Genomic DNA, 17,774 nt, shown 5'->3' on the forward strand with positions numbered 1-17,774 from the left:
TTGAGAACCGATACATAGGGGAACTGTTTGTTTTTTTTAAATACTTTACATTTTGAGATTTTTTTTACATAAAAGCAGATGTTTCCAATTCTCATTTCAATTTTTGTTAAAAGTTCACTGATATCAAAACAGAAAAAAAATGTTAATAATATACTTTGCCAATATCTAAAATGTGTTGATTAAATGATCTTGATTTGGTGGAAAAAATTGTAACGGAAATCTCGTCAAAAAGCAGATAAACTACTGACATAGTATTACAAATGTACCGTCAACCCGGTCTTCGCCTTTTAAAGTTAGCCAATCGTCGGTATCGTTACAACCACATTTCGGAAAAACTACACGGAGAAATGGCTGCCAATTACTCTGAAGAGCAGAGTCTCAAAGAATGCGAGAATTACGTGCAAAAACATAATATACAACAAGTTTTGAAAGATTGTATTGTACAATTGTGTGTTAGCCATCCAGACAACCCAATTATATTCCTCCGAGACTACTTTGATAAGCTTGACAAGGTAAGTTACTTGTGACATTTCACATTTATCAAAACAAAACATACCAGGGTGTCCTCTGCGACGTCCGCGTTACCAATTTTGTTCTTCATAAGAAATGAGAAAAAAATCTGCTTTTTAGACAAACTTTCACCTGTCTCTAAATAACTTAAATATTGAAGAACCTTGAGTGCACAATTGTGAATGATATGTCCACATGTCTTAGCCATTTGATAGATGTATTTGAAATATAAACTTTAGTCTATAAAACCTGGCAACAGACAATATATATTAGTCTGAAAAATTTCTCATACTCCAATGGCTGTTTTGCCAGACAAGTTGGGTCCGGGTCCACAGCCCCAGCTTGTCAGGCAAAACAGCTGTTGGAAGTCAGAATAATTTGGAACTAACATTATATATGCAGTGTTTAAGCTAGGATTTTGAGCGCTTTAGTCACTTTTGCGCGATATTCAAATTAACCTTATTTTATGTAACAGCAAGGGACCAAGTATGTATAGTTCTAGTGGCATCTTTGTCAGACTTTAAAGGACTTAGGCATGCTTGGAAGTTATTGTATGACTTGAATGGTTTGGCCCTTATCATATAAAGATTCTGATATGGGATCTGGAAATTAGTTTTGAATATCTAATTTAAACCATCAAATGAAGAGGTTTTATTTTTTGCTCTTTTTTTGATTTTTTGCGACCCAAAGTAATTGACAAGTGTTACTTACTTTAGCCTGGATATACCGCGGGCCTCAGTTATTGAACACATATAGACCACTGACGGGGTTAAAAATGTATCTACAAGAAAATCAGAGGCTGTAATATAACAACCCCTACACATATACAGTAACTTGTGTTAAGAGTTTGATGTTGATGTTGCTGAGAACCTTTGGTGTTTGCTTAAAATTTGTTCATAATTTATTGAGACAATGAATAGAGAGCTAGGTATATGAAGGCTTATTGAAATTGATGTGTTTCCCTAAAATAGTCAGATTATATGGACAATTGTATCCTTAAATAAGTATAAAAACATATGACAATTTGTTTTGGGGATCAAATATATCACAGTGGATGGTGATACTCCCTGAATCCACCACTGAGTTAGAGCTTTATATTGGATTTGGACATTCATATTGTGTTTAATGTTGAAGTCGTAAATGTTACCTATAACATTGATGCCTTAAACTTTTTTTCGGTTTTCCCATCTACAAATCCCCACTACATTCTCTAAACACTATGCATGTATGCAAAACACAAAATATGAAGGAAAATACCTTAGTATTTGCGTTTAACTTTTAAGTAAACAATGACTGACAGATCATCTGTAATAGAAAGTGTTGTTTCAATAAAACATAATTTAATAAATGTGGTTATGTTTACCTGTGATTCATATGAATAAAACATGAATAAATTAGAACAAAGTACGTTTGTTTGCGTATGATCCTGTAAATTTACTCAAATGAAAATTGGAAAACTATTATTTTTATTTTCTACAGTCTGATTTCAAGTTTGAGGAAACTATTCATTTTATTAACCCACAATTCATTTTTGGGGGATGGGAGGAAATTGTATATTTTGTCCATTGTTATTTTTTTGCATGCAAGCATATATACATGTACATGTAGGTAATCAATATAATTACGTTATGCATAAGTTTATTTTTGGTGTAAGGGCAATGCTCTGTATCTGTATATTTATTCTCAGCAGGTGTACATTAAACCATCACTATTTGATATTACAAATGTACTACATTTTACAGTATTTATTGTTATTTCATATATTCTTAGACATGTTAGAGTAGCTGTATAAAACATGACTGATGTACTTTAATAAAATATATCATGTTTCGTTAAGAACATAGATATAAAGATTAATTCTGCAAATAGTAGACAAAAAGATTAATTCTGCAAATAGTAGACAGTTTTTCAATACATTTGATTTCAGTTTGGTCCAGGAAGTACTGTCCTCTTTGTACAGGGTAGTTTAAAATATCTCGGACAATATGTTTCAGAAAATGTCATTTAAATGCATTTGCACGATTGATGTTGACTTAAACTAGGTCTTTTAATGTAAATGTTATCTAAATTAATAATTATGTCTATTCTGTAAAACCTAAAAGAAAATGACTTGTTTGTGGCTGATTTTTGTGTTGTACAGAGTAAGCTGTCTACAAGGAACCTTATTGTAACAGACACAAGGTACAGATCTAAAAGTAATGGTAGTTCTGGAAAATTAGTTCGAATTCTTATAAACTCGTATTCTATACTTTACAATGTATATGTTCTCTGAGATAACTGAATAATAGCGGAAATATTTCATTGGATTTCTGTAATAAGAAATAGTTAGAGCGAAATCAATAAACTGTTGACCAATGAAATGTGTTTTCCTGTACTTTCTAAAGAAGCTTTGAATTACAATCGTATTTGCAACTGTAAAATTATTCCTGAAAACACCCCATATCAACCAATTTTTACAACATAAATTTACAGAGATGTGGGGGGGTTTACTATTAGTAACAATTAGACTTATGTCATGTGTGTCATTGAATTGGTTATTTAAAATCAATTAAAGTTGTAGAATATTTAGGCACTACATGTTCATTACTTTCAACCATTTTAGCAAGTTGTTAGAAACCAGGTAAAAGTGCTGCTTGGTCGGCAAAAAAAAAATGGAAGAAGAATTTGACGACTTGAAAATTATTGATAAAAGACATTATTTCTGTCAATTTTTACACCTATGATTTGACATTTTGACTTATGTAAGTTGTTTGTGACTAACAGTACTTCTTTTCTCACAGTTTTGTACTTCTAATCTTCAAGATTAAAGCTATTAGTTATATTCCATGTATTCGTATCTCCTTTGGTTTTCATTTACAAAATAAACCATTAGTACATGGTTTATATATCAGTAGATTGTAATATCCATTAAACTTAAAAGAAGAATATTTATTGATCGGTTGGAAAAGAAAGATAAGGGTGAGTAAAGCATACATACCTGAAGACAAAAATCCCATGAGATTTTAGAAAATACACCGGTACATCATGTACATATGTTAAAACAAAGCAAAAACTTATTGAACCAATAAAGTAGAATGAACATTTTTACAGAACTCAATAATATTTTTGAAATTTGAAATTAAATAATGATTGATTTTCAAGGTAACATTTGTATGGATCAGTAAGATATTGTCCACTGGACAGAATGTCAAGTGAACCTCCAGCACTATTATGAACTTTTGAAAATATTAATCAATATATCCAATCAAAAAAGTTCAGCAACCAATATCCTTAAAATCTAACCATAAAAGTATTGTTTTTTTTTTTATTTATTTATTTTTAATTAAAATATAAGTCACTGAACTTTTTTTACTAGGTATAGTTATATAAAGATATAGTCCAAGATAGCTCTGATTGATGAATCTAAAGTTTAAGTAACCTTTTGTTAGGCCCTAACAAGTCCTAAATAGGCCACACCTCCATTGATGTCAGAGCAATCTTGGAATAAAAAGGATATTGAAATTCTTATTCTGTACAGTTGCTGAAGCATTCCACAATAATAAATATCTATCTCCTCACCAGGGCTACATCGGGATAATTTATACCTGTCTCTTTAATATTATTTGGCTGTACATGGTATTATATATGACTTTTATAGTCAAATGGATTAAATATTTCTATTACCTTATGCATTAAACTTTTAACCATCTACATTCAATGATTCAATGATGCTAATTAAATTTTCAATATACACAAAATCTTTTGAAAAGAAAATCTACCTATTTATAGAAAAAAAACCAGAGAAAATCCATATATTAAAAACATGTTTCATATGAAAAATGAGGAAAAAAAGTAAAAGTAGGATAAAACATCTGGTACATTTAGAGGAAAATGTTTTCTAGGGTCACAGACATTACTATCTCTAGATATGGTAAGTTAGTGTATTATTGTACCAAATGTACTTTTGGTGAACAACTTTCTCACTTCTACGTCATAGTTATCTCATAGAGACATGAGATAGTTGTCTCTTTGGCAATAATGTTACATCTTATGTATTTTTGCTATTTAATATAAATGTACAATAATTTTTGTATGTACATTGTACAAGGTAATCTGCTGAAAGGAAGATGAATTAAGTCATTTGTCTTTTAGTTCAGTTATTAAGGGTTACATGTACGACAAGGTAGGTTTTAACGACCTTGACTACCCATATGGGTCTTGCATGGTTGGGAAGTGAGTAAGGGTTACATGTAGAGAGAAGAACATGTACCTACAAAAGGTTGAAACATTTATACAATTTTAGGGAGAATGAAATCTTGTCACAGGCCTAGGGTTACTTAGGAAGAGAAGGACAGTACAATTAGATGTTTAAGAATGTATCAAAAAAATGCTCTTTGAAACTTGTTGCCTTGTTAAGGATGGAAGACAACTCTGGAAATGTAGGCCGACATTGCTCTGATGTCTGACCAGCCTTTTCTGGGGATCAATTGGGATTTAGGCAATTTTTTCATGGATATCAGGTGGCAATTCATAGTTCTTAAAAAAAATGAAACCCATAATATTCTCAATATTCAATGAATTTGAAACTTGTGGAATTGACAGCTCTGAAAATGATAGAGACCAATTGTCTCTTATACATTCTTTAGAATTAATATATTTTTAACAGAAATTTTAAGATTTTTGTTCTTTTTCAAAATAAAACTTCTGGTTTTGACACTATCAAACCAAATTACCATGGACTATGAAACCAAAACCTGTTCTGGCATCAGTTCTTCAAGAAATATCTACTTTCTTAGATTTAGCGTTACAACGCGGTTATGTATAAAAACGTGACAACACAGGAGTCCTGAACATTCCATCAAATCTATTATGAGCTACTCGACTCTTCAGAATAGACGTGTTATAGATTAATCAGAGAATAGTAGTTTTCTCGTTAGCAGACATGTATCTCATCTTATTGTTAATGATTGTAAAGATCAGATACTCTCAGCGTCTGTTGTAGTAACATTGCCAGCTTTAATAAAGACGAGTTAATAGACAGTTGATATATGTGTTTACTTCTAAGAAATGGGTTTTAAGGTGACTATGGCACTTCACCCTTTTATTGAATCAATAGTTTGTAATTTGCACAGTAAATAAATATGTTAATTGTTTGATGGCTTTGGAAATTGGAATTTTAAGTGCAAAGATCAATTTTTCTGTCTGACGTAGAAGTATTGCATTGTTTGTGAAGATAATATGCATGCATGTGATTTAAACGCAATTTACATACAAAGGCATCTATAGATTCTGCAACTTGTCTAGAAATATTTTCGAAATTTTGGACTCATGTTATAAAATTTACTGATAATTGATCTTTCTTTAATATGTTTAACTAGTAGAATCTGGTAATGTTACAAAATAGGGAAGGTTATAATGGTCTCAGAATTATTTTCTCTTTTCTCAGACAGCTTTAATGCACATGTATGCAATGCATCTGTTGATTTATTTTTAAGGTTTTGAAACATTTATGATCATCATCAATAAATATGTTCATTTATATCAGTAGCGAATCCAAAGGGGAGTCAGGGGGCTGGAACACTCTTTCTGCTGAGTTGGGAAACTGGCCTTTTAAAAATGGCTGATTTCCTGGCCTTATATAAAGCCCCCAAATTCATTAATTTGCTAGTCAATATTTTTTTATCAATACAAAAATAACTTGATGGTATTTCTCTAAACTCTTTCTTTTGTTACCCTCACTATAAATTTAGTTCTACTGCTTATGATGAAACAAATGCCCCCCCCCCCCCCTTTTCTTTATCAAACTCAGCAATCTTTCAGTTCAGTAATATTTTACATTGTCATTCTTGCCAACTTCTTAGACTTATAAACACTTTTTATGAGCTCAATATGACATAATCAAGATTATTATCTACACACTGTTGGAATGTATGATTATTTCAGACAAAAAGGATAAAGAAGGCTTTATTTCCTAAGACCTCATTATATTAATTTGTCATGGTTCTTTTAGGTTATAAGACATACTGTTGAGAAATGAAGACATCAATTTTTATTACCTTATTCAATGTATGTATAAAAACATTCATACAAGAGAGACATTTAAAAGAGCCGTCTATGAGAAACCTTTCCTTTAATTTTAATATACCAGTCATATATAGTTCTTGAATGTTATTGAAGCAATAAAATTGATATGACTTAACTTTAGTGTTTGTGTAAAATACAAAACAGAAGACAGGATAATAATAAACTATTGATTCACAAGGTCGTCTTACGAATGTGAATAAAATATCTATACAATGTCCACTGTAATAAGTCAATATATTGTCTGTTGTGAAATGTCTATGCTTTGATCTAACTCTAAGATGTTGGGAAGGATAGTCTGTTTAAAAGAAACAATGATCTTGAATTACTACCCATCCCATTTGAGATGATACTGCCTAAATGTTTTAATAGAAAAGGATTAGGATATATGTTGTATCAATAAGGGATAATACAAAACAATAGCTTGTAAATCTAGAGGCAAATAAAGAAAAAAAGATGCAAAGATGCTAATATATTAACCTGGTTTTCTAATGTCAGTTCTGTCAAGTGGCCTTGGTGGCCTAGTGGTCTAAGTAAGTTCATCTACAGTATTACTAGCCTGTCAAGTGACCTTGGTGGCCTCGTGGTCTAAGTAAGTTCATCTACAGTATTACTAGCCTGTCAAGTGGCCTTGGTGGCCTAGTGGTCTAAGTAGTTCATCTACAGTATTACTAGCCTGTCAAGTGACCTTGGTGGCCTCGTGGTCTAAGTAAGTTCATCTACAGTATTACTAGCCTGTCAAGTGGCCTTGGTGGCCTAGTGGTCTAAGTAGTTTATCTACAGTATTACTAGCCTGTCAAGTGGCCTTGGTGGCCTAGTGGTCTAATTAAGTTCATTTACAGTATTACTAGCCTGTAAAGTGGCCTTGGTAGCCTAGTGGTCTAAGTAGTTCATCTACAGTATTACTAGCCTGTCAAGTGGCCTTGGTGGCTGTCCATCTACAGTATTACTAGCCTGTCAAGTGACCTTGGTGGCCTAGTGGTCTAAGTAAGTTCATCTACAGTATTACTAGCCTGTCAAGTGGCCTTGGTGGCCTAGTGGTCTAAGTAGTTCATCTACAGTATTACTAGCCTGTCAAGTGGCCTTGGTGGCCTAGTGGTCTAAGTAAGTTCATCTACAGTATTACTAGCCTGTCAAGTGGCCTTGGTAGCTTCGTGGTCTAAGTAAGTTCATCTACAGTATTACTAGCCTGCCAAGTGGCCTTGGTGGCCTAGTGGTCTAAGTAGTTCATCTACAGTATTTACTAGCCTGTCAAGTGGCCTTGGTGGCCTAGTGGTTTAAGTAGTTCATCTACAGTATTACTAGCCTGTCAAGTGGCCTTGGTGACCTAGTGGTCTAAGTAGTTCATCTACAGTATTACTAGCCTGTCAAGTGGCCTTGGTGGCCTAGTGGTCTAAGTAGTTCATCTACAGTATTACTAGCCTGTCAAGTGGCCTTTGTGACCTAGTGGTCTAAGTAGTTCATCTACAGTATTACTAGCCTGTCAAGTGGCCTTGGTGGCTGTTCATCTACAGTATTACTAGCCTGTTAAGTGGCCCTGGTGACCTAGTGGTCTAAGTAGTTCATCTACAGTATTACTAGCCTGTCAAGTGGCCTTTGTGGCCTAGTGGTCTAAGTAGTTCATCTACAGTATTACTAGCCTGTCAAGTGGCCTTGGTGGCCTAGTGGTCTAAGTAGTTCATCTACAGTATTACTAGCCTGTCAAGTGGCCTTTGTGGCCTAGTGGTCTAAGTAGTTCATCTACAGTATTACTAGCCTGTCAAGTGGCCTTTGTGGCCTAGTGGTCTAAGTAGTTCATCTACAGTATTACTAGCCTGTCAAGTGGCCTTTGTGGCCTAGTGGTCTAAGTAGTTCATCTACAGTATTACTAGCCTGTCAAGTGGCCTTTGTGGCCTAGTGGTCTAAGTAGTTCATCTACAGTATTACTAGCCTGTCAAGTGGCCTTGGTAGCCTAGTGGTCTAAGTAGTTCATCTACAGTATTACTAGCCTGTCAAGTGGCCTTGGTGGCTGTTCATCTACAGTATTACTAGCCTGTCAAGTGGCCTTGGTGGCCTAGTGGTCTAAGTAGTTCATCTACAGTATTACTAGCCTGTCAAGTGGCCTTGGTGGCCTAGTGGTTTAAGTATTTCATCTACAGTATTACTAGCCTGTCAAGTGGCCTTGGTGGCTGTCCATCTACAGTATTACTAGCCTGTCAAGTGGCCTTGGTGACCTAGTGGTCTAAGTAGTTCATCTACAGTATTACTAGCCTGTCAAGTGGCCTTGGTGGCCTAGTGGTCTAAGTAGTTCATCTACAGTATTACTAGCCTGTCAAGTGACCTTGGTGGCCTAGTGGTCTAAGTAGTTCATCTACAGTATTACTAGCCTGTCAAGTGGCCTTGGTGGCCTAGTGGTCTAAGTAGTTCATCTACAGTATTACTAGCCTGTCAAGTGGCCTTGGTGGCCTAGTGGTCTAAGTAGTTCATCTACAGTATTACTAGCCTGTCAAGTGGCCTTGGTGGCCTAGTGGTCTTAGTAGTCTAACTCTGACCTTGATTGACCATATTGCCAGTTTTCTTGCTGAAGTTAGATGGTTCTCTCTGAGCACTCTAGGTTCCTCTTGACAAACACTTGCCGCCATGATATAGCCAAGTTGGCTGAAATTGGTGGTAAACACCAATTATCAATCAATCTATTAGATTAATACATTTTTGTAGTGGATGAATGAAAAAACAGATGTATGTCAATAAAACATAATTTTATTACCCAAATAAGAGCATTCTGAAAAACTCAAGTAAATATTTTGGGAGGTCATATTCAAAGCACAGAATTAAGTTTATCTTGAAACAAGTGTAGCAATGGAATTGATTATGGTCTTATATTCTAAACAGAGCTTAACTTTCGTTAACTGCATAGTACACTTCTTAATGTCCAACTTAAAGAAACTGGAGAATGAGAAGAAAAATCAAGAGAGTTGCTGAGGGATTCAAGCAGTCAGAGATCCTCGGTTATTGATCATGCTATGGTGCTTCCTGTTTAGGGTGTCAGTCTCCGAAATTCCTAAGGATAATAACAGAGCAGCTGTAGTTCATAATAATGATGCAAATATAGCACAGTGGGAATAAAAATGCATTATTTATAATATTTCTTACATCCATGTAAAAACCATCAAGTACTTTTACATTACCAAAAGCTTAGTGTCACATTTGTAGCATAATAGTTTAAAAACGGTTTATTGGATTTTAATTGTTCTAATGTAATTAGATATTTTAACATTTCAAAAAATAAATAACAATGTATATATTTGTATAAGGTTTAAAGCACCCTTGACACAAATATTGTTATTTAATCACCTTCTTGTAAATACCCAAATAATCCACAAAACCTTTAAAAACAGAACCTTTTGACTTCTGAAGAAGTGTTTAATTTGGCGTTGATTCTGTGTACAATAGTTTGTTTTCTCAGTTTAAATGACTTTAAATGATAATTGTTTTAAATTGGTCAGAAGTCTATGCAACCTTATTCATAGTATACAAATTTTAGTTCATTTATTTGTTTTGGAGTTAAGTATGACGTCCATAATAACAACACTGCACGAACTAGTACACATTTTTATTAAGGCCCAGCTGATTTAAGCATGCCTCTGGGTTCTGTTTTTTCTTGCAGTTTTGAAGACTCATTGGTAGCCTTTGTTTGTTTTCTGCTCCTTAATTGGGTTACTGTCTCTGTGACACATTTCCCATTTCTATTCTCAATTTTTAATGCTTCATCTGAAACCTGAAAGCAAATATTATGGCACTGTGAATTCTTTATCATTTGTCAGTTTTTGTGGATTTCGTGGATATAGCTTAATAACTATGAATTTTAAAGTTCAAAGTACACAATTCCAATGATTGGCATATGCAGACTGGCAAAACCACTAAATCAAAATGTCCATGAAAAGCAGTTTTCCCCTAGATCCATTCAAATTCAGAATTTATGCATTTATGAAAAGTATTCAGTGAACTATGTCACAAACATGCAAATATGAGCACTGAACAATTTCTGAATACAAGCTGCTTAGTCAAATGGGTTTTGTATTGCATATATAATTGCTATGACTACTTTACTATTCATTCATAATTTGATTAGTCTATCTATAGGTTATGTTGTATCTGTGTTATCTCCCTTTGAATGTATCTGTTGAAGGTGGTACCCAACACTTTCATTAAAATTTATTTGAATGGTTTAATTTTCATAAAATTTTGTCAAAGTATTAATTAACTTTGACCCTTTAACGAAAAAATAAAAATTTCAAAAATTTTGAACCAACCGTTTTGTCAGAAAAAATTACACTGGTTATACATGTATAAAGCAGTTGACAAACACCTATTTTGATCATTGAGAAGCTTAACATTTCTTTTACAACACAATGTAATTAAAATGTTTAGCTGACTTTACAGAGTTATCTCCCTGTAGTGTTAGGTACCACCTTTTGAGTCGAGTATAGCCAAAGGCACACTAGGATTTTTTTTATAGGCCAATGAAGTGCTTAAGTTTTGTCAGATTTTGTATCTGTGTTATCTCCCTTTGAATGTCTCTATGAGAGTTGTAAATATGCCCAGAAATACTACATTTTGTAATAGAATACAGATATTATGCAAATGCTTCTGTTATCAACAAAATGTAAAACAAATGTGAAACAATTCATTAATATTACATGTTTGAATTTGTTGCTATCTGGAAATATTTTCTGTTGCAATCATTTTCTTTTATATGTTTAAGTCAGTTACATATTATGTATGTTATAAATGTGAATTAGAAAAAAGAAATGTTGTTAAAACAGTTTCTTGTTTTCTTACTGGAACACCGCCCATGAGAACTGACCAAAGTCATTACATTGCTAATCAACCTGTCAATCATGTCTTTTGTTGTTAAAATGGCCTTCCTAAGTATGCAATAATGTTCTACATGTTCTAGCTAATTTTTTTTCTTTATCTGGTGTTGTTGTCATGATCAGAGAAATAAACACATGTTAATATGTTAGAGATACTATTTATTATTGTAATCCATGTTAAAAAAAATCTGCACTAGAATTGTAAATTTTGGGATTTTCTGGGCTTATGATTTGATTTTTTTGGCAACTAATTATTTACTTGTCTGTAGATCTAACAGATGGGTGCAGTTTGAAACTTTTCCAATTTTTACTTGACCTGGCTTAGACCAAAATAGTATTTCTTAAAACGATATTGATTAAACCACACTGTAACTGAAACTAATTTGTAAATACCTGCATGAAATATCTTGGATATGGCTGTTTTCATTTGTTGCAAAAGTTGTTTTGAAATAATACTAAATATGCACAGCGCACGAAAATTAAATGAGGTGGAGGGAAACCTTAATTGTTGCGCACAGCTAGGCTAATATAGTAGGTCATGGTGATCCATGATTGAATGATGGTACTAAAACGAATATTTTATATGCTTTGATCAAATAAATAACAATAATTTGTCATTTAATTCTGCATATGATTACAATACATACATATTAAACATTTGATAGCATAAAACTAAAGGCCTATGGAAATGTAAAAAAAAATATATTTGAAACAATTAAATAGCTTGTCTTTTTTGATTTGACATGGCAGCACTGTTTGTTTATGGTCTAACTTTTCAAATTAGCATCTGAAGACTATGTGCAGCATCCAGTATGATGGCCATCTTCTTACATTTAGCCTAATTGAATAGAACACTTTGAAAATTCAATCAGGCCAATTTAAGCTTCAGGAAGTAGGAATCAATCTCATTAGGGACTTTCTGATTTGAGTTTTCCTCAGCGTTCGTTTCCTTTGTGTTTTTACTTTTTTCTCAACAGAATCTTCCTAGAAGTACAAAAAAAGTTCTCAAATATGTATAGATCTATTGATTTGTGTATTGGCTGCAATAAAGATGATGATCCTTCACTATTTTTCACAATGGATGGAAATTTCAACTGGAACAGCAAATTTTTGAACTAGCTTAAATCAACAATGCCTATATATGTTGTTATTAATATTACAAAAACATGCTGACCATTAATGGTTTTCCCGTTTGAAGAGCGTACTTTGCCCTATAATGGTTCACTTTTACATATTGTGACTTGGGAGGAGAGTTGTCTCATTGTCACTCGTATCACATCTTCTTATATATATCTATATGCATGATTTAGATCAAACCAAGATCATAGGTTGTTCTGAATGGAGCCTCTTGGATAAAACCAATGAAAGTGTATTCAAAATGAAGTCTCCTTGATCAAAATTGAGAACACTTATTAAATGATGTGATACTAAAAGTTAATGAGTTTGTTAATGAACATTAAGATGGACAGATAAAATTAAACAACTGGTACAAAGCTTAGAATTGTAACAGTTATGATGTAATGTGGTATCTCTATTAATCTTACTTGATCTAAATGTGGTTTATAATTGAATTTAAAAAGTGTATTCCTTCTAATCTTTGATGTGATGTTTTTGCTAATGTAACTGCTATAAAAGTTGTTTTACATGTTGCTTCAATTTAGTGCCAGTAATATATATACTTGATGAACTATCATCATGGTAGATTGTGGCTTATTCTTTTTGCAGCTTAATTGTAAACAATTTTGTATCAATCTCATGTTGGAATGTGTATTGATTTTCTGCAGTAATGAGAAAGTTTTGTTCTAATTTGCATCTGTTATGAATAATTATAGATGGAGGAAACAAACTGTATCAATGAGACAGCAACCCAAAGAAATGAAACCTGAAGATTTATATTAACTCACCATTAAGGGGGCTTGCGGGTATAAATCAACTTTTTTTTCTAAAATGGGATTTTGCCGATTTTTTCTATAAATTAACTTTATCCTATACCTAATAGAAAAATGAAATAAAAATATGGGGTCACCTTTCATTTAAGCTCTAAATCTGCCTCCGAAAGAAGCATACATTTTTGTTAATGTCCATTTTTTCTGTTGAACTAATAGGAGAAATATAGGTAATATCGAAATAAAAAAATAACCTATTTACAGATTTCGCATAAATTTTACAGTTATTTAGTTTATGTACAGCTTATTTGAAAACAATAATAAAAATATAGGTAACTGATATGTTAAAAAATATATTTCAATTTTAATGCCAAAAAATGTCATTTGTGCACCAAAGGGAGATAATTTGGAGCTTTTTCAATGATATAAACATTTTTAAAGTCATCTGGGGCAAAACCAAATCGATTTTTTGGATTGATTTTTGTACCATGTCATAAAGTAAACCAGGAATTTCAACATACAATATTCAAATTAATAATCCACGAAAAATAGTTTTTTTAAATCCTAGAACAATTGGTACCCACAAAAATAAATGAATCTACAATATTTTAATCTTAGCTCTCAATGCAATCTAATTAAATTGAAGATCTGGTGTCCAAGCTTTAATGCTTTCAATGATCTGGAAACACTCTGTTAACCATTAAATGATTTTGTTTTCTTCCATTATCATGGCAAACAGTATTAACTCAAAACTTAGAACTATGTCCCAGTGAAACCATTACAAAAAAGTAAATCAGAAAACACAATCAGTTTAATACTTTGAAAACTTTTCAATCTATCTAATCAGTCTTAAATTTAATGGAATTGCATAAAAATGCAATAAAAGAGTTGTGAAAACGTCATTGAAATAGATTGAGTTTCTTAAAATTGCATGACAAGGTTTTACCAGGCTAAATCGTGATAAATTTAAGATTGATCTTGAACAATACAGTATATATTCAATTTTAATTATCAACAGCAGCTTCCTGAATCCATACTTCCTTTACCATCATTAGAAATAATCATCTTAATTCCAAAATAAAAATTGTGTTGTGGAAGTCAGAAAATATAAAAACAAAATTATTAACAAAAAATTGTGTTGTGAAAGTTATAAAATAAAAACGAAATTATTAACAGAATACAGGGGCAGATCCAGCCATTTTAAAAAGGGGGATTCCCAACCCAGGACAAAAGATGTTTCCAACTATATGTCCCCATTCAAATGCATTGATCGGCCAAAATCGGCATTGAAACCCCCCCCCCCCCTCTGGATCCGCCAACGGAATAGCATAATGTCAAAAATGTGTCCAATGTATTTACTCATGAACTGATCAACCAAAGCTTTTCAAGTTTTAATATATTATAATTGTAACTTATGACAAAATGGAGGTCCACTTCAATATTAATGATTGTCTCTTTTACCATTTAGGACTTTATATGGTCCTTTAATATGATCATGATGATACTGAAAAATGCCAGAACACAAACAAATGCCCAAAAATCCCAGGCGCGGATCCAGAGGGGGGGTTCCGGGGGTTGGAACCCCCCCTTTTTTTTGGCCGATCAATGCATTTGAATGGGAGCATATAGCTGGAACCCCCCTTTACTCTGGGTTGGGAACCCCCCCTTTTTAAAATGGCTGGATCCGCCCCTGAATCCTGTTTGCTGTCACTCTGCTGACCGCTATTTGTCTAAAGATATTAATGTCATAGAAATAATTTTCATCATTTGTCTATGTTTTCTAAATTAACTTTTTCTCATTGTGGAAGGTTGTATGGTGGCCTATAATTGCTTAATACATTCACTTTGTATCTTTTTGGAGGATAAAGCTGTCATTGGCAATCAAACCACATCTCCTTATTTTGATATTAAGTACAATTGTCCCCAATTCATTAGTGTTACATTTTAGTAAGAACTACTATTGGAGTTCATCTAGTCTTAATTTCCATTTGTTAAATATGTATTAAGATTAAGATTAATACAAGTACTAAATAATCTTCTCAAGAGTGTTGCATTGACATGCTTTATAAAAATGGATATGAAATGCAATCTGTAATAATCCTTTTACACTCTTAACCTATTCAGGGACTTTCTATACTATAAAGTCCCTGACCTATTTTTTCTCTAAATTTAATCGCAAAGGCCTCATTGATAATTTTTGTTTGAAAGAAAAATGGTTGTGTTGATGATTTAAGATTTAATTATTAACTCTTTTTAAGTACTTTATGCTGCTGCAATGTAAAAAGCTTGTTATTATAAATGTGTAGATTTGACCATCATTGAAGTCCATATGGTAACCTCCAATTGTCCATACAATCAATTGTTTATTGGTCAATAATGTTTAACTCTCGGAGGAGTTGGGTGTTAGTGGTCAATTTATTTTGTTGTATCATCCTAAATTTTTTGGTATTTCCTACTTTATCCTATTTACATATTACATTTTGTATTTAGTTATTTTGGGGTATTTTCTGATTGAATATATGTCCAAACATCTTGTATCAAAATTTATTTTAAGAATTACTCAGTTTATATAAATTGATTACTTACTTTTGTGAATATAACACAAAAAAATTGCTACTCATTATTAAGCAATCAAGAATTAATTATGTATTGGTGGAAAAAAATCTGTTTATCATTTCCTTTTAAACCACACCCTCCACAGAATGGATATAAATTCTTTTTTTATTTCACAATTCAAAGATGTATTAATTGAAAGAAAGATTTATTTCATGTGTTTGAAACATGTTTCTGGAATAACCTATATCAATAACACTTGTGCATAATACACTGAGTTACTGTACAAAGTTTAGAAAATTGGTCTAAAAATTTGTCTTACCGATTTATATCCACTGGACCATGCAATATTTTAATATTTTGTCTCTACTACAACTTTTGACTCAGAGTGAAACAAAGGGATAGTGATCCGGCAGTGGTGTCAATAACTGATTACCGAAGAGCCTAATATTTCAAAAGGTAGAAGTAACTGGATGCTTCATACTTTGTATATAGCAGCCTTTATATTATAAAGTTTCTGTCTGTTGTATGTCCATTATCCTTGACCACATTTTCATGATTCAATGACTACTTGAAAAAAAGTTTATCAGATACTATATATAAGCAATAGGCCAACTATAATTGGGATATGGAATGATTGTAAGGTGTGCATGTCTGCCTGGCAGAGTTCATATGACCTTGACCTTATTTTCACTTTTTATTGATTAATGCTAAGATTTTGTGGTTTGATCTGATTCTCAGGTACTAATAGTAATCAGACCACTAGATTTGGTGTTTGGAATAATTGTAAGTTGTACATGCCTGTCTGGCATAGTTCAGTAGACCTTGACATCATTTTCAAAGAATATTGATAATGTTTAGTTTATGTGATACCTTAATAATTACAAGCTTTCAGCATGAAAATTCAAATCAATGATAAGTAAAACAGGCCAGAAATTTCAGAGTGTGCACTCTTGTTTAGTTTGGTAGAAGTAAAAAGCTTACTATTGCAACTCTACTGTGGTCTTGAATTATAAAAGTTTTGAATCTGAAATTAATTATATAAGCAAAAAATTAATCTTTGAAGCCTTACACTTGAACTATATATTTGATTTGTAAATAAGTAGGTAATTGTTACTTCGTTATTAATCCTAAATAAACAGAGTGTTAAAATGTGTGCTACTTGAATAATAATAAACTTACAAAACCTCAATATAATATTTAATAAATCTGTCAAAATATTGACGTAATATTCTTTGATATCGTTCTCTGATGTGATTTACTTTCGATACTAGTTATCTATGATGGGAAAAACGGAGTTGGTGGAGATAAGATAGAAACCAAACATAATTAGGCGATAAATTAAAAGATCCTGGTTAATAATCGTGAAAATTAGATGAATGAAAACACCTTGCCGATCTTGCTGGGTTGGGGAGTATCAGAAGATGTGTCAGAAAACGTGAATGTAGTTACAGAGTATTTAGCTGATTGGAATAAAAAAAATTGAGAATGCTACTTTTGGATCTTTGAATCATGTCTTTGGAAGACAATTTTATTTACTTGGATAAATAAAGTTATTATATTTTATTGAATATCCGTCATTTGTGAATGCAAATTTTGAAGTTGTTATTGACATTTCTCATTTTGGCGCTGCTTGTGATGCTAAAAACTTTTTTGTTGTGAAAATTGATCAGTGTTGTATCAGGATGTTTATTTATTGTTATTATGGCTAATTTTGAGGAAATGTGTTTCTATAGTGACGAGGGCTGACATCTTCATACAGTTCAATAATCTATAGTTAAAGAAGAATATGTACAATTGTGTTTAGGATTTTATTTTCCTGTCAAGTTTTTGACTTTCCAATATGATGATAGTGGTGAGTAATTGATGTTATTATTTTATATAAAAATTGAGAGTTCTCTCCCTTAGA

The 17,774-nt window shown here is 32.4% G+C and overlaps 1 protein-coding gene across 2 annotated transcripts in view; it reads left to right on the plus strand.

Moving 5' to 3' along the window:
• The first annotated feature begins 305 nt into the window (after positions 1-305).
• The window catches only part of LOC139488891 (cAMP-dependent protein kinase regulatory subunit), a 109,495-nt gene continuing 92,026 nt past the window's right edge, over positions 306-17,774 (plus strand). Inside the window, exon 1 of one of the 2 annotated variants that reach the window (XM_071274853.1) lies at positions 306-512. In XM_071274853.1, the coding sequence (XP_071130954.1) occupies positions 348-512 (165 nt within the window). In that variant the 5' untranslated portion in view covers positions 306-347. Of the gene's footprint in view, positions 513-17,200; positions 17,721-17,774 lie in introns of those variants that run through there. The other variant, XM_071274854.1, reaches the window with a different exon arrangement.

This window comes from Mytilus edulis, chromosome 9 (assembly GCF_963676685.1).
Source record: "Mytilus edulis chromosome 9, xbMytEdul2.2, whole genome shotgun sequence".
NCBI lineage: Eukaryota > Metazoa > Mollusca > Bivalvia > Mytilida > Mytilidae > Mytilus > Mytilus edulis.